This window comes from Mobula hypostoma, chromosome 5 (assembly GCF_963921235.1).
Source record: "Mobula hypostoma chromosome 5, sMobHyp1.1, whole genome shotgun sequence".
Taxonomy (NCBI): domain Eukaryota; kingdom Metazoa; phylum Chordata; class Chondrichthyes; order Myliobatiformes; family Myliobatidae; genus Mobula; species Mobula hypostoma.
The window spans coordinates 110254705-110273086 of NC_086101.1; the positions used below are offsets into that span (position 1 = coordinate 110254705).

The following is an 18382-nucleotide window of genomic DNA, read 5'->3' on the forward strand; positions in this document are numbered from 1 at the left end:
CACTCACACACACAGACACACAGACACACTCACACAGACACACACACTCACACAGACACACTCACACACACTCACAGACAGACAGACAGACACACACACACACACACACACACACACACAAGTCAGGACATGAGCAAGAAGATCTGCATCAAACCTAGTGCCAAATTCGACTAAACTTTTCTAAATCCACAGTCAGTGAACAGCACTGTTCATCTCTGTCACTGGCCACACCAATCTCCTCCTCTCTCCAGTTGCCTCATGTCAAACCCTCCCACTGGGATCAGATCCAGTTGCCACAGAACAGAGAGAGCTTCCCAGTTTAACCCATTTAATTTGCGGCAGAGACGTGTGACAAGGTGCAGATGGGTGGGCCATAGACACAGGAGAAGTGTGTCAGGGAGTGACATCTGACATAGACACACTGTGTACATACATCTATTGATGCTTCTGGACACATCTTCAGTGATGCTCCTGGAATCATCGGGTGTTTCGGGTGTTTCAACATCATACAACCTCCTCCAGGTGACCCAGCCGGGGCTGATCAGACCCCAGCTCGTGTCCAGATGGCTAGCTACTTATGACTCCATGGCTCCCCTCTTCTGAGCCACAGCCATCTTGAGGCCCTCTCTGCCGCATCGGTGGTACTGCTGATAGCTCTCCTCTTCCTCTCTCCCTCGATGCCCAAATTGCTGAAGGCTCTAACTAAGGAACAGGCTGCGAATCCCCTACAACCAACCTCCACTGGGAGACACCTCGCTCTCCATCCAGCCTGCTGACAGTTGCTGACCAGTCCTGCGTACTTGGAGAGCTTCCTTTCAAAGGCCTCTTCCAAGCTATCTTCCCATGGGATTGTCAGCTCCAGCAGCACCACTTGCTTAGTAGACTCAGACACTAGGACAATGTCTGGTTGCAGGGTGGTGGCTGCGATATGGTTGGGGAACTTCAGCTGCCCTTTGAGGTCCACCAACAGCTGCCAGTCCCTTGCAGAGGTCAGAATGCCTGTAGACGTTCTTTTGGCAGGTATTGGCTGCTCCCCAGCTCTGACAAAGGCAATGGTCTGCTTGGAGGGTCGGGACCGCTTCGCCCACTCAACTCCTGCACTGACGGCTTCAGCGATGGTCTTCAGGACCTGATCATGCCTCCACCTGTACCGTCCCTCACCAAGTGCCCTTGCACAGCCGCTGAGGATGTGCTTCAGGGTTCCTCGCTTGGAGCACAGTGGGCACGCAGGTGACTCTGCCTTGCCCCATGTGTGCAGGTTTGATGGGCTTGGAAGCACATCGTACACTGCCTGGATAAGAAATTGGATGCGGTGTGGTTCGGCTTTCCAAAGATCAGCCCAGGTCACTTTCCTCTCAACCGCATTCTCCCATCTTGTCCAAGCTCCCTGTTGCTTCATTCCCACTGCCTTGCAGGCTCTCATCTCCTCCACTACTGCTCTCACCTCCTCCTGAACTAGACGACACCTTTCCTTCCCTCTGGTGTCCATTTGGGGAGTTGGAAAGGATCCTAGCCCAGCTCGGCCTTGTGTGACCACTCCCACCAGCCTCCTGTGACGCAGCCTTGCCTCTGCCTCCTGAACAGCTTCCTCTGCCCTCCACTTCCTGCCAGTACTTACTTGGATCCCTGCTCTAGCCACCTTCGGGTCACTTGAGTCCCTATACTGTAGCACTTCTCTGGCTCTTGTTACCTTGAATTCTTCCTCCAAGGATTTGAAGGGCAGTTGCAGTTTGTTGTGGTGTCCATAGAGTGCGATGTTGCTCAGGCTCTTTGGCAGCCCCAGCCATCTCCTGAGGTGGTTGCTAACCCTCCTCTCTAAGGTTTTGACTGTCGAGATCAGAACTGCATAGACGAGGAGGGGCCACAGGATTCTGGGGAGAATGCCATGCTGATACACCCAGGCTTTAAACTTCCCAGGTAGGCCAGACTTGTCCACAGATTTCAGCCAGCCATCCAACTCAGTACAGGTTGCCTGAATGGATGTTGTGTCCCTTAAAGAGCTGTCAAAAACTTTGCCTAAGCTCTTGACTGGCTTTTCTGTGATGGTTGGGATGGCTGTGCCTGCGATGCTGAACCGGAACTTGTTCTCCACCTTCCCTTTCCTCAGCACCATCGATCTTGATTTGGCAGGTTTGAAACGCATCCGGGCCCACTCCACCAGCTTTTCGAGCCCTTGCAGAATCCTCCGGCAGCCTGGGACTGATTCTGTGGTGACTGTGAGGTCATCCATGAATGCCCTGATAGGTGGTTGCCGTTGAGCGGAATTCACTCTGGGCCCTCTGTACTCTGGTTCAGCAGACTTAGTGAGCATGTTCATGGCGAGGGAGAACAGTGTCACTGAGATAGTGCACCCTGTGATGATGCCAGTCTCCACCTTGTGCCAGGTTGATGTAATTGCTCCTGAAGAGACCCTCATCCTGAAGTTGCTGTAATAATCAGCGATAAGGTCTCTGATTCTGCTGGGGACGTGATATTTGGTCAGTGTGAGCTGCACCAGCTTGTGCGGAATGGAGCTATATGCATTTGCCAGTTCGAGCCCCAACACTGACAGGTTGCCCTTGTTCTCTCTGGCCTCCCTGATGAGCTGTGTCACCATACCGATGTGCTCCAGACAGCCCGGCATCCCTGAAATGCCACCCTTCTGGACTGATGTATCAATATAGGTGTTCTTTGCTAGGTAGGTGCACAACCGGTTAGAAACTGCACTGAAGAAGATCTTCGCCTCGACACACAGCAGGGAGATGATGCGAAACTGATCTATCTGGGTGGCATTTTCCTCCTTCGGGATCCACACCCCATCAGCCACTCTTCACTGTTCTGGGATTCTCCCCCTTCTCCAGAAGATTCTCAGGATCTTCCACAGACGCAGCAGGAGTTTGGGGCAGTTCTTGTACACTTTGTACAAGGTGTTGCTTGGTCCTGGAGCCGAGCTTGTCCTTGCTTTGCGGACGACCTCTCTGACTTCCTTTAGTTGCAGCTCTGACATGTCGAACTGCACATCCGATTCAGGTGGGTCTATTAGGATGTCGCACTCTCTCTTCTCAGGATCATTATATATCTTCTTCAGATGTTGGTCTATGTCTTCCTGCGAACAGGCCAGTTTCCCACTGTGCTTCTCCCGCAGCAACTCCTTGGTGAACTTGAAGGGGTTGGCGATAAAGGCAGCACGTTTTCGAGCCCTTTCCCGATGCCGCCTCCGATGCCACTCTGCCCGGCGGAGGACCCTGATCTTCTTTCGTAGTATGCACATCAGCTGGTCCAAGCCAATGTGCTCCTCTTCTCCTGCCTCCTTGTATTGGGACTTCAGCGCTTTCATCTCCTGCCTGATGTTGTGGATCCTCAATGCTCTTTGGTTCTCCAAGTAAGATGTTTTGGAGCCTTCCTTCTCCTCTTCTCCGAACCGTTCAGCTGCGATACTGACAATAATTGTTGTCATGGCTTGCAGCTTCCTATCAACCCCTCCCTTCGCCGTTGCCTCCAGAATTTGGTTAACATCGTCATCAAACTGCTTCCACAGTGAAGTCATGTTAGCTGCAGGCCATTTGATCCGCCTCCTGTTAGACTTCATGTTCGAGGGATTAGTTTGCAACACTTGGAGGTTCCGGGCACTATGGGGTGACTCCGGGCCTGGCCCCTCCTTCGTCTCACCAGGTTGGACACCTGCGCGTTGTGCTGCTCCTGCTCCCGCCAAACACTTCATCCTCGCTTGGTGGATCTTCAAGCCGCGATCGTTCTTGCAGATTTTGCCACATGCACACTGCTTCCTCATCGTCGTTTGTTCATTGCCTGGGTCTGATGTCGTTGTGTTGTGTGTGTGTGATCTGTGTGTTGTGTATTGTGTGTGGTTGTGTAGTGTGTATGGTGTGAGTGTCTGTGTGTGTGTGTCTGTGTGTTTTGTTGTGTGTTATGTTGTGTTTGTGGTTGTGTGTGTGTCTGTGTCTCTGTGTTGTGTAGTGTGTGTTGTGTGGGTGTTGTGTGTGTGTGTCTGTATTGTGTGGTGTGCTTGTGTGGTGTGTGTTTGTGTGTGGTGTGTGTGTGTGATGTTTGTGTGTGTCTGTCTGTGTGTGTTGTGGGTGTGTCTGTGTGTTTGGGTGTTGTGTGTCGCATTGTGTGTGTGTCTGTGTGTGTTGTGTTTGTGTTGTGTGTGGTGTGTGTGTGTCTCTCCTCTGTACCCTTTCCAATGCTTCCACATCCTTCCTATAGTGAGGCAACCAGAACTGGACACAGTACTCCAAGTGTGGCCTAACCAGAGTTTTATAGAGTTGCATCATTACATCGCGACTCTTAAACTCTATCCCTCGACTTATGAAAGCTAACACACCATAAGCTTTCTTAACTACCCTATCTACCTGTGAGGCAATTTTCAGGGATCTGTGGACATGTATCCCAAGATCCGCCTGCTCCTCCAGACTACCAAGTATCCTGCCATTTACTTTGTACTCTGCCTTGGAGTTTGTCCTTCCAAAGTGTACCACCTCACTCTTCTCCGGGTTGAACTCCATCTGCCACTTCTCAGCCCACTCCTGCATCCTATCAATGTCTCTCTGCAATCTTCGACAATCCTCTACACTATCTACAACACCACCAACATTTGTGTCGTCTGCAACCTTGCCAACCCACCCTTCTACCCCCACATCCAGGTCGTTAATAAAGATCACGAAATGTAGAAGTCCCAGAACAGATCCTTGTGGGACACCACTAGTCACAACCCTCCAATCTGAATGTACTCCCTCCACCACCACCATCTGCCTTCTGCAGGCAAGCCAATTCTGAATCCACCTGGCCAAACTTCCCTGGATCCCATGCCTTCTGACTTTCTGAATAAGCCTACCGTATGGTCCAAGAACCCAATGGTTGAAGAGAAGTAGTTATTCTGGAACCTGGTGGTGTGGGACTTCTGTACCTTCTGCCCATTGTTAGTTGTCAGAAGTTGGCATGGATGGAATGGTGGGGATCTTTGATAGCTGTTGCCTTCCTGAGGTAATGCCTCCTGCAGGAACTACTGATAGTGAGGAAAGGTGCACTGAGCAGAGTTCACCACTCTTTGCAGTTTCTTACGTTCCTGCACACTTGAATTGCTCTACCAGAACACAGTGCAGCAAGAGTGGGCTAAAGCACCTGTTTCTATGCTACATCTCTTGCGAACTCTAACACTGAATTTACTGCAGAAACCTTTGCTATATTAATGGTTGGATTATAATGTTGAAAACCTTCTGGAAAATTCTGTACAGCCAAAACATGAATTCTAGACTAGCATGTCTACATTAAAGTAAAGTTTAATGCTTGGTGCACGAGTGCAGGAATCCAAAAAGTTAATTTTCAGCTTGAGTCTGTGGTGAGGAAGGCAAATGCAATGTTAGCATTCATCTCAAGAGGGCTAGATGTAAAAGCAAGGATGTAATGTTGAGGGTTTATAAGGCACTGGTGAGGCCTCACTTGGAGTATTGTGAGGAGTTTTGGGCCCTTTATCTAAGGAAGGATGTGCTAACAAAGGAGAGGTTTCAAGGGAGGTTCAGGAAAATGATTCTGGGATTGAAAGCTTGTCTTATGAGGGGTTTTTAATGCTCTACACCTTTACTCACTGGAATTCAGAAGAATGAGGTCTGGCCTCATTGAAACATATCAAATGGTGAAAGGCCTCAGTAGAGTGGATGTGGAGAGGATGCTTCCTATGGTGAAGGAGTCTAAGACCAGAGGACACAGCCTCAGAATAGAGGGGTGTCCTTTTATAATGATGAGGAGGAATTTCTTGAGCCAGAGAGGGGTGAATTTGTGGAATTCCTGACACAGGTGGCTGTGGAGGCTAAGTCATTGGATATACTTAAGGCAGAGGTTGATAGATTCTTGATCAGTCAGGGCATGAAGGGATATGAGGAGAACGCAGGAGATTGGGGCTGAGAGGGAAATGCATTAATCATGATGTAATGGCAGAGCAGACTCGATGGGCTGAATGGCTTAATTCTGCTCCTGTACCTTATGGTCTTATTGTTAAATTTATTGAAAGGCTTAGACAGTGTGGACATGGTGGAGTCTAGCACCAGGGAGCACAGCTTCAGAATAAAAGGATCTACAATTAGAACAAGGATGAGTAGCAATTTCTTTAGCCAGAGGATGGTGAACCTGTGGAACTCATTACCACAGATTCCTATGGAGGTGAAACCTTTGAGTATATTTAAAGCGGAGGTTGATAGGCTCTCGCTAGTAAGAGCATCAAAGGTTATGGGGAGAAGGCAGGAGAATGGACTGAGCCACGATGGAAGGGTGGAGTAGTCCCAATGGGCAGAATGGCCTAACTCTGCTCCAATGTCTTGTGGTCTTCAGTTAAGTGTTCTTCATTAACGTTCAAGAGGTCCGTCAGTTGAGTAATAACTGTGCGTGCGATAGAAGCTGCCCCGGAGCCTGGAGGGTGGGATATTCTTTCGGGTGTTTCTACCCAATGGGAGGATGAGGGGAGAGAATGTCCTGAGTGGTGGGGGGGTTGGGGGATCTTTATTATGCTGGCAGTGAGGAGTGCAGACAGAATCCCTGGAGGTGAGGCTGCTTTCCATGTTGGCTGGGCTGTCAGTTCAGCTCACGACCTTAGCAATCAGAGACAAGTCCTCGAGTCACAGGGGACCACAGCATCACGTCCATGCTAACTGATGTGCTCTCCAGTTATTCCCAGTTTCCTCTGTTCGGCCCATATCGTTCCGTGCGTGCGCATGCATGTGTGCGTGTGTGACCTCTGACCTTTAGTCCCTGCTCTCCTCAGGTTGCCTTGCCTGCTGGTGCTTTCCTTGCTTCATGTGCAAGACGGCTCACGAGTTTGGAGAATGCCTTTGCCTCCCGCTGCTGGAGATCTGCTGTAACGGCTCTGGCTACATATCGCCTGTGATTCCTCCGATCTCCCTCGTCATGCGAACAGCCACCCGTGAGCGCTACAACATCACGGTACGATCAAAGATCCTGGCATGGCACGATCCCGAGCCAAATTTCCAGAGCTGGGATAACCCCACCCATACCATCACCACTTTCCTCTCACTCATGGCCACGTTTCACCCTGTGTTCATTTGTTCTCGGTCTGTCGTGCTCTCTCTCTCTGTACACCCCGTCCACCCCTGTCCCCCCGCCCACCCCTGCTCACCCCTCTCTCTCTGTCCCCCACTCTCTCTCTGTCCCCCCAATGTCCCTCACTCTCTCTGTCCCCCCTTCTCTATCCCCCCGTCACCTCCCCTCTGTCCCCCCTGTTGCCCCCCTCTCTGTCCCCCCTGTCGTCCCCTCTCTCTCTGTCCCCCTCTCTCTCTGTCCCCGTCTCCCCTGTCCCCACAGTCCCCCCATCCCCCCTTCCCCCCTCTGCCCACCCCTCTCTCTCTGTTCCCCCCCTCTCTGTCCCCCTCTCTTTCCCCTCTGCCCCCCGTTGCCCCTCTCTATGTCCACTCCCCTCTCTGTCCACCCCCCTCTCTGTCCACCCCCCCGTGTACCCCTCTCTCCCTGTCCCCCCTCTCTCCCTGCCCACCCCCCTCTCTGTCCCCCCCTCTGCCCACCCCCCCGCCCCACCACTCTCTCTCTGCCCCCCTCCCTGTCCCCACTCCCTCTCTGTCCCCACTCCTTCTCTGTCCACCCCCTTCCCCCTCTCCCTGCCCACCCCTCTCTCCCTGTCTTCCCCATCCACCCTCTCTCTCTGCCTCCCCCTCTCTCTGCCTCCCCCCTCTCTCTGCCCCCTTCTCTCTCTCCCCCCTCTGTCCCCCCTTTGTCTCACCTCTCTCTCCCCCCCTCTGTCCCCCCCTCTGTCCCCCCTCTGTCCCCCCCGTCCCCCCTCTGTCCCCCCTCTGTCCCCCCTCTGTCCCCCCTCTGTCCCCCCCGTCCCCCCTCTGTCCCCCCTCTGTCCCCCCCTCTGTCCCCCCCTCTGTCCCCCCCTCTCTGTCCCCACTCTCTCTCCCCGTCCACCCTCTCTCTCTCTGTCCACCACTCTGCCTCTGCCTCACCACTCTCTCTCCTCCCCCTCTCTCTCCTCCCCCTCTCTCTCCTCCCCCTCTCTCTCCTCCCCCTCTCTCTCCTCCCCCCTCTCTCCTCCCCCCTCTCTCCTCCCCCCTCTCTCCTCCCCCCCTCTCTCCTCCCCCTCTCTCCTCCCCCTCTCTCTCCTCCCCTGCCTCTCCTCCCCTCTCTCTCCTCCCCCTCTCTCTCCTCCCCCTCTCTCTCCTCCCCCTCTCTCTCCTCCCCCTCTCTCTCCTCCCCCTCTCTCCCTCCCCCTCTCTCCTCCCCCTCTCTCCTCCCCCTCTCTCCTCCCCCTCTCTCCTCCCCCCTCTCTCCTCCCCCCTCTCTCCTCCCCCCTCTCTCCTCCCCCCTCTCTCCTCCCCCCTCTCTCCTCCCCCTCTCTCTCCTCCCCCTCTCTCCTCCCTCTCTCTCTCCTCCCCTCCCTCTCTCTCTCCTCTCTCTCTCTCTCTCCCCTCTCTCTCTCCTCCCTCTCTCTCTCCTCCCCCTCTCTCTCTCCTCCCCTCTCTCTCTCCTCCCTCTCTCTCTCCTCCCCCTCTCTCTCCTCCCCCTCTCTCTCCCCCCTCTCTCTCCTCCCCCTCTCTCCTCCCCCTCTCTCCTCTCCTCCCCCTCTCTCCTCCCCTCTCTCTCTCCTCCCCTCTCTCTCTCTCCTCCCCTCTCTCTCTCTCCTCTCCCTCTCGCTCTCCTCTCCCTCTCTCTCTCTCCTCCCCCCCTCTCTCCTCCCCCCCCTCTCTCCTCCCCCCCTCTCTCCTCCCCCCCTCTCTCCTCCCCCTCTCTCTCCCCCCTCTCTCTCCTCCCCTCTCTCTCCTCCCCCTCTCTCTCTCTCTCCTCCCCCCCTCTCTCTCTCTCTCCCACCCTCTCTCCCTCTGCCTCACCACTCTCTCTCCTCCCCCCCTCTCTCTCTCTCCTCCCCCTCTCTCTCTCCCCCCTCTCTCTCTCTGTTCCCCCCATCCTTTCTCTCTCTCCCTCCCTCCCTCTCCCCATGTCATATTTTGTCTGTCTTTCTCTGACTGTGTCTCTCACCAGTTCTGTACCACCGAATGCAGTTCTGGCTGCCGCACCACAGGAAGGAAGTGGTGGAAACAGTGAGAACACAGAGGAGACTCACTCAGTCTGTACGGGGGACCGTAGTTATAAGGAGAGATTGGATTTCCTTGGGAGTTTGGCTGTGATTGTGTTTTTCTCCTTGAGGGGTGAATTCGTAGAGCTTTCTAAAATTGGGAGGGACCTAGATAGGATGGATAGTCAAAGTTTTTTGTTCTAGGGCAGAAAGTCTAGAACTAGAATGCACAGTGTAAGGAAATGTAGAGAAGGTTTGACTCAAATGCAGAGCAGCAGAGGTGATTTAGTGGTGAGTGATCACGTTAATAATAAACTGCAAAGTAACAAGCAATGAGGGGACACAAAACAAGAGAGAACAGATACTTAACATGATGAGGCTACAAGGTAACAGAAGGCTAGTAGCAACTGGTTGAGGCTGGCTGGTTCAATGGGTGAAGAAGGGCTGTGAATGAGAGCTGGGTTTAAATAGGCTGCAGGTGACAAGTTGGAAATGAGTGGCAGATGATCACTGTTGGCTGGGTGGAGAGTGGAAGGTGCCTGGTTGTGCAGTCTGGGTTCATAGTCAGAGTGAAGACATTTAAAGGAGATCTGAGGGGTACATTTTCCATTCCGAGGTTGGTGAATATCTGGAACGAGAAGTGAGGACAGAAACAATGGTAGTGTTTTAAAGGTGAACACAAGAGATTCTACAGATGCTGCAAACCTTGATTGAAATCCGGAAGGCTGGAAATCCAGTCCTGATGAAGGGTCTGGGCCATATCCACTACTATTTGTAGGATTTTCCATTCAAGGGGATTGGTGTTTCCATACAAAGCTGTATTGGTTTCACTACACATCTATAGAAGTTCATCAAAGTTTAACATGACATGCTGAATCTTCTCAAACATCTGTGATCTAACCGGTGCTTTTTAAAGCTGCAACTAACGTCCCAGCTTTTACCCTCATGGACACTTCATTAGGTTGCTTCTGTACCTAATGAAGTGGCCACTGAGTGTGAGTTCATGGTCTTCTGTAGCTGTAGCCCATCCACTTCAAGGTTCCAATGTTGTGCATCCAGAGATGTTCTTCTGCACACCACTGTTGTAACTCAAGATTCAAGTTTGTTTAATGTCACTTCCAGTATACAAATGTAAAGGAGCGCAAAACAACAGTCCAGATCTGATGACACTCAAAAGAAATTACACAAGAATTGGAATAAATATACATATATAAGATAGCTTATATACCTTGATTGGACATCCATAAAGGGATACTAGGTGCAGGAGAATCTATATAGAAACAATATAGTGTGGTGGGGTGGGTTAGTGGATGGAGGTGTTGATCAGCCTTGCTGTTCGGGGAAAGTACCTGCCTTTGACTCCAGTGGTCCCAATGTGGATACCATGCAGGGATTGGGACAGATAGTCCATGAGCAGGTGGGTGGAATCCTTCATGTTGTTACTGGCCCTTTTCTGGCACCTTTCTGTAAATAGATATACATCTTTGATAGTGGGTAGGCTGGTGCTGGTGATACGTTGGGCAGTCTTGGCTACCCATTGGAGGCCGCAGTGTGGTTTCCATACCACGCACAGATGATGCTCCTTACTGCGCATCTGCAGAATGGCATGGGTATGGACGTGCAAAGTCCAGCTCCCTTCAGCCTCCTCAAAAAGAAGAGGTGTTGAGCTTTACTGACTGTGTTCTGGGACCGTGAGAGGTTATTTAAGTTGCTGTCAGCTTGAAGCAGTCTGGCCATTCTCCTCTGACCTCTCTCAGTAACAAGCTGTTTTCACCCACAGAACCGCTGCTGACTGGGTGTTCTGTTTTTTGTTCTTCGCACCACTCTCTGTAAACTCTAGAGACTGTTGTGTGTGAAAATCCGATGGAGATTAGTAGTTTCTGAAGACTCAAACCACGCAGTACGACACCAGCAATCATCCACACAGTCAAAGTCACTCAGATCGCACTTCTGATGTTTGGTCTGAACAAAACTGAACCTCTTGACCGTGTCTGCATGCTTTTATACATTGAGTTGCTGTCACATGATTGGTTGATTGGATATTTGCATTACATAGAAACATAGAAACATAGAAAATAGGTGCAGGAGTAGGCCATTCGGCCCTTCGAGCCTGCACCGCCATTTATTATGATCATGGCTGATCATCCAACTCAGAACCCTGCACCAGCCTTCCCTCCATACCCCCTGATCCCCGTAGCCACAAGGGCCATATCTAACTCCCTCTTAATTATAGCCAATGAACTGGCCTCAACTGTTTCCTGTGCCAGAGAATTCCACAGATTCACCACTCTCTGTGTGAAGAAGTTTTTCCTAATCTCGGTCCTAAAAGGCTTTCCCTTTATCCTCAAACTGTGACCCCTCATTCTGGACTTCCCCAACATCGGGAACAATCTTCCTGCATCTAGCCTGTCCAATCCCTTTAGGATTTTATACGTTTCAATCAGATCCCCCCTCAATCTTCTAAATTCCAACGAGTACAAGCCCAGTTCATCCAGTCTTTCTTCATATGAAAGTCCTGCCATCCCAGGAATCATTCTGGTGAACCTTCTTTGTACTCCCTCTATGGCAAGGATGTCCTTCCTCAGATTAGGGGACCAAAACTGCACACAATACTCCAGGTGTGGTCTCACCAAGGCCTTGTACAACTGCAGTAGTACCTCCCTGCTCCTGTACTCGAATCCTCTCGCTATAAATGCCAGCATACCATTCGCCTTTTTCACCACCTGCTGTACCTGCATGCCCACTTTCATTGACTGGTGTATAACGACACCCAGGTCTCGTTGCACCTCCCCTTTTCCTAATCGGCCACCATTCAGATAATAATCTGTTTTCCTATTTTTGCCACCAAAGTGGATAACTTCACATTTATCCACATTAAATTGCATCTGCCATGAATTTGCCCACTCACCCAACCTATCCAAGTCACCCTGGATCCTCTTAGCATCCTCCTCACAGCTAACACTGCCGCCCAGCTTCGTGTCATCCGCAAACTTGGAGATGCTGCATTTAATTCCCTCATCCAAGTCATTAATATATATTGTAAACAACTGGGGTCCCAGCACTGAGCCTTGTGGTACCCCACTAGTCACTGCCTGCCATTCTGAAAAGGTCCCATTTATTCCCACTCTTTGCTTCCTGTCTGCCAACCAATTCTCTATCCACATCAATACCTTACCCCCAATACCGTGAGCTTTAAGTTTGCATACTAATCTCCTGTGTGGGACCTTGTCAAAAGCCTTTTGAAAATCCAAATATACCACATCCACTAGTTCTCCCCTATCCACTCTACTAGTTACATCCTCAAAAAATTCTATGAGATTCGTCAGACATGATTTTCCTTTCACAAATCCATGCTGACTTTGTCCGATCATTTCACCGCTTTCCAAATGTGCTGTTATCACATCTTTGATAACTGACTCCAGCAGTTTCCCCACCACCGACGTTAGGCTAACCGGTCTATAATTCCCCGGTTTCTCTCTCCCTCCTTTTTTTAAAAGTGGGGTTATATTAGCCACCCTCCAATCCTCAGGAACTAGTCCAGAATCTAACGAGTTTTGAAAAATTATCACTAATGCATCCACTATTTCTTGGGCTACTTCCTTAAGCACTCTAGGATGCAGACCATCTGGCCCTGGGGATTTATCTGCCTTTAATCCCTTCAATTTGCCCAACACCACTTCCCTACTAACATGTATTTCGCTCAGTTCCTCCATCTCACTGGACCCTCTGTCCCCTACTATTTCTGGAAGATTATTTATGTCCTCCTTAGTGAAGACAGAACCAAAGCAATTATTCAATTGGTCTGCCATGTCCTTGCTCCCCATAATCAATTCACCTGTTTCTGTCTGCAGGGGACCTACATTTGTCTTTACCAGTCTTTTCCTTTTTACATATCTATAAAAGCTTTTACAGTCAGTTTTTATGTTCCCTGCCAGTTTTCTCTCATAATCTTTTTTCCCCTTCCTAATTAAGCCCTTTGCCCTCCTCTGCTGAACTCTGAATTTCTCCCAGTCCTCAGGTGAGCCACTTCTTCTGGCTAATTTGTATGCTTCTTCTTTGGAATTGATACTATCCCTAATTTCTCTTGTCAGCCACGGGTGCACTACCTTCCTTGATTTATTCTTTTGCCAAACTGGGATGAACAATTGTTGTAGTTCATCCATGCAATCCTTAAATGCTTGCCATTGCATATCCACCATCAATCCTTTAAGTGTCATTTGCCAGTCTATCTTAGCTAATTCATGCCTCATACCTTCAAAGTTACCCCTCTTTAAGTTCAGAACCTTTGTTTCTGAATTAACTATGTCACTCTCCATCTTAATGAAGAATTCCACCATATTATGGTCACTCTTACCCAAGGGGCCTCTCACAACAAGATTGCTAATTAACCCTTCCTCATTGCTCAAAACCCAGTCTAGAATAGCCTGCTCTCTAGTTGGTTCCTCGACATGTTGGTTCAAAAAAACCATCCCGCATACATTCCAAGAAATCCTTTTCCTCAGCACCTTTACCAATTTGGTTCACCCAATCTACATGTAGATTGAAGTCACCCATTATAACTGCTGTTCCTTTATTGCACACATTTCTAATTTCCTGTTTAATACCATCTCCGACCTGACTACTACTGTTAGGTGGCCTGTACACAACTCCTACCAGCGTCTTCTGCCCCTTAGTGTTACGCAGCTCTACCCATATTGATTCCACATCTTCCCGGCTTATGTCCGTCCTTTCTATTGCGTTAATCTCATCTTTAACCAGCAACGCCACCCCACCTCCTTTTCTTTCATGTCTATCCCTCCTGAATATTGAATATCCCTGAATGTTGAGCTCCCATCCTTGGTCACCCTGGAGCCATGTCTCTGTGATCCCAACTATATCATAATCATTAATAACAATCTGCACTTTCAATTCACCCACCTTGTTACAAATGCTCCCTGCATTGACACACAAAGCCTTCAGGCGCTCTTACAACTCCCTTAGCCCTTATACAATTATGTTGAAAAGTGGCCCTTTTTAATACTTGCCCTGGATTTGTCGGCCTGCCACTTTTTCTTTTCTCCTTATTACTTTTTGCTTCTACCCTCACTTTACACCCCTCTGTCTCTCTGCACTGCTTCCCACCCCCCTGTTGTGAACTAACCTCCTCTCGCCTAGCCTCTTTAATTTGATTCCCACCCCCCAACCATTCTAGTTTAAAGTCACCTCAGTAGCCCTCGCTAATCTCCCTGCCAGGATATTGGTCCCCCTAGGATTCAAGTGTAACCCTTCCTTTTTGTACAGGTCACGCCTGCGCCAAAAGAGGTCCCAATAATCCAAAAACTTGAAACCCCGCCTCCTGCTCCAATCCCTCAGCCACGCATTTATCCTCCACCTCATCGCATTCCTACTCTCACTGTCGCGTGGCACAGGCAGTAATCCCGAGATTACTACTTTTGCGGTCCTTTTTCTCAACTCCCTTCCTAGCTCCCTATACTCTCCTTTCAGGACCTCTTCCCTTTTCCTACCTATGTCATTGGTACCTATATGTACCACGACCTCTGGCTCCTCACCCTCCCACTTCAGGATATCTTGAACACGATCAGAAATATCCCAGACCCTGGCACCAGGGAGGCAAACTACCATCCGGGTCTCTGGACTGCGTCCACAGAATCGCCTATCTGACCCCCTTACTATCGAGTCCCCTATCACAACTGCCCTCCTCTTCCTTGTCCTACCCTTCTGAGCTACAGGGCTGGACTCTGTGCCGGAGGCACGGCCACTGTCGCTTCCCCCGGGTAAGCTGTCCCCCCCAACGGTACTCAAACAGGAGTACCTGTTGTTAAGGGGCACAGCCACCGGGGTACTCCCTATTACCTGACTCTTCCCCTTCCCTCTCCTAACCGTGACCCACTTGTCTGCCTCCCGTGGCCCCGGTGTGACCACCTGCCTATAACTCCTCTCTATCAACTCCTCACTCTCCCTGACCAGACGAAGGTCATCGAGCTGCAGCTCCAGTTCCGTAACGCGGTCCCTCAGGAGCTGCATCTCGATGCACTTGGCACATCGTGCAGGTGTACCTCATAAAGTAGCCACTGACGGTATATTGAAGATGACAATATCATACAGTATACTTTCTTCACCCCCCACCGCCCCCATATAGCTGGTTTGCTGATAGGAATGTGGGGAGAGCGGCTGGTGGTGGGTTTGGACTCCATAGGGCTGAAGGCCCAGCTGAAAGGGGTGATACTGTTCGATGTGGGCAACTTGCCAAAGGTTGGACACTGACGGCTCGTTCTGTCTCTTCACTCAGGGATCCATCTGCAATGACTGCTGCACTATGTACTGGTGTCTCTCGTGCGGCTGGTGTCAAATCGCCAGGGAGATAAAGCAACGCAAGCAGCAGGTGACCATAGTCAACGCCACCACCTCCATGTTGCCTCACCCGACCTATGTACCCCAGCCTATGTACGCAGGCCAGCTTTCCAATCAGGTGGCCCCTCAGTACCCACAGTAAAGCTGTGTGTTTGGGCTGAGAAAGTGATCTATGCAGAGCAATAGAAGTTTGAAATAATGTTTGTTGGATTGCACTCTCCCTATCGGACACTGACCGGTGTCTCTCAGTCCCTCTCTCTCAGGGATATCTATTCACTGACCGGTGTCTCTCAGTCCCTCTCTCTCAGGGATATCTGTACACTGACCGGTGTCTCTCAGTCCTTCTCTCTCAGGGATATCTATTCACTGACCGCTGTCTCTCAGTCCCTCTATCTCAGGGGATATCTGTACACTGACTGGTGTCTCTCAGTCCCTCTCTCTCAGGAGAATATCTGTACACTGACCGCTGTCTCTCAGTCCCTCTCTTTCGGGGAGATATCTGTAAACTGATGTGTATTTGATTGTAAAAGTGAACCCTGATTAGTTAGAGTCCAGCATATCGCAAAGAACTCTGCCAGCTTCAAACACGCCATTTGTGTGAATCATCTACCCCAACCTGCGTGGGGCAGAACAAAATCTCAATCTCACAGCAAGAAGGTCCAAAACATTTGGAAGGTAGAACCCACACACATGGGCACTTGATCACTCACGTACAGTCACCCAGGCACACAGAGATGCAGACAACACACACATAGTGCATATACACACAGAAACATATGTACATGCACATAGACACATATGTATACACACATACAATAGACATAAACAGACAACATGAACCCAGATGCTGCCTGCTGCCTGCTGCCTGTGAAGAGTTTTCCCATTCTCTCTGTATCTCCAGGGCTTTGCTCCGGGTGCTCCAGTTCCCTCCCACAGTCTGAAGACATACCAGTTAGTAGGTTAATTGGTAATTGGTGATTAGGCTAGCATTAAATCAGGGATTGCCGGGCAGTGCAGCTCGAAGGGCCAGAAAGTCCTATTTTGCACTGTAACTCAATATATAATCAATAAACATACATTCACATATGCACATGCATGCAAGGATCCTTTATCCTGTAAATACGACACAACTACTCTCCATACAAAGTGGGGTGATCTAGGAACAGCTAGTGTATCCAGTTGTGGTCACATCCAAGGCCACCCACAGAATATCGTTTTCATGCCTCTTTGCTCATTAACAACTTAACCCCAGATTCTGAAACCTTCCCTCCTTCAGAATACTGCTCTTGTTGGCAGCGTTTCCTTTCTGAACATTACCTCTAACTTCACTCATCGGTCACAACTGGTCCGTATTCCTATCCGGTTGTTTGTACTTTAAGGAGATATACCATATATTTGTCATAAACCATGCACTAATTCTTTAAATGTTTGATGTTGCTTTTCCGGTCCTGTATCTTTTCAATCACCGGATCCAATGTTTGTTACAATTTTTTCCCGAGTCTATGTTTTTGATTTAAGTTCCCAGTTTCAAATCCAACATGTGATTTTAATAAACCATGCCATGATTAAAGTTAGTGGATGTAATTACAGTCTACAGTTGGATTGGAATTGGAATGGGTTTATCATCGTCACATGTACTGACATAGTGAAAAAATTGCCTTCCATACAAATCATTGCACAGTGCATTGAGGCAGAACAAGATAAACCAATAGCAGAATGCAGAGTAAAGTGTAACAGCTAAAGAGAAAGTGCAGTGCAGGTAGAGAGTAAGGATCAAGATCATATTCAAAGTTCAAAGTAAATTTTATTTTCTAAGTACATATACAACCCTGAGATTCCCTGTGGGCATACTCAACAATTCAATAGAATAATAACCATAACAGAGTCAATGAACGACTCCCAAACTTGGGCATTCCACCTGAATGCAGAAGATAAACTGTGACAAGGAACAATAATAAATAAGCATTAAATATCGAGAACATGAGATGAAGAGTCCTTGAAAGCAACTCTTAGGTTGTGGGAACATTTCAATGATGGGGCAAGTGAAATTGAGGGAAGTTAGCCCCTTTGGTTCCAGACCCTGATGGTTGTGGGGTAATAAGGTGTTCCTGAGCCTGGTGGTGTGAGTCCTGAGGCTCTTGTGCCTTCTTCCTGACGAGAAGAGAACATGTCCAGCGTGGAGGGGGTGGATATTGCTTTCCTGCAACAGCATTTCATGTAGATGTGCTCAATGGCTGGGGGCCTTACTTCTGATGGACTGGGCCATATCCAGTACTCTTGTAGAATTTTCCAGGCTGTGATGCAGACAGTCAATATACTCTCCACTACACATCTATAAAGTTCGTCAAAAGTTTTAGATATGTCAAATCTCTGCAAACTCCTAAAAAAGTAGAGGCACTGCCGTTTTCCTTGTAATTACACTTGCATGCTGAGCCCAAGACAGGTTCTCTGAAATAATAACACCCAGGACTTTACAACTGCAAACCCTCTCCACCTCTGATCCTCCAGTGAGGACTGGCTCATGAACCTCTGGTTTTTTCCTTCTCCTGAAGTCTATAATCAGCTGCATGGTCTTGCTGAGATTGAGTGAGAAGTTGTTGTTCTTACACAATAAAGCCAGGTTTTCAAGTTCCCTCCAATATGCTGATTTGTTACCACCTTTAACTGAGCCTATGACAGTGGTGTCCTCAGCAATACTTTGAATATGTCATTGGAGCTGTGCTTAGCCTCACAGTCATTAGTGTAAAGTGAGTAGAGCAGGGGGCTAAGCACACAGCCCTGTGATGCAGCTGCGCTGATAGCGATCGTGCAGAAGACATTATTGCCAAATCTGAACTGACTGGGGTCTGCAAGTGAGGAAATCCAGGATCCAATTGCACACGGAGGTACCGAGGCCAAGCTCTTGGAGATTATCGATTAGTTTTAAGGGGATTGTGCGGAAGGAGGTAGATTGTGAGGTCAACATCCATCTTATTGGACCAGGGAACCGCTCAGTCGTCT

General features: G+C 49.5%; 1 protein-coding gene across 1 annotated transcript in view; it reads left to right on the forward strand.

The window, feature by feature from the left end:
* Positions 1-17950, forward strand: part of LOC134346256 (cornifelin homolog) — a 44594-nt gene extending 26644 nt beyond the window's left edge. Inside the window, exons 3-4 of the mRNA XM_063047593.1 lie at positions 6752-6930; positions 15321-17950. Coding sequence (XP_062903663.1) covers positions 6752-6930; positions 15321-15524 — 383 coding nt within the window. The 3' untranslated portion in view covers positions 15525-17950. The remainder of the gene's footprint in view (positions 1-6751; positions 6931-15320) is intronic.
* The last annotated feature ends 432 nt before the right edge of the window (positions 17951-18382 follow it).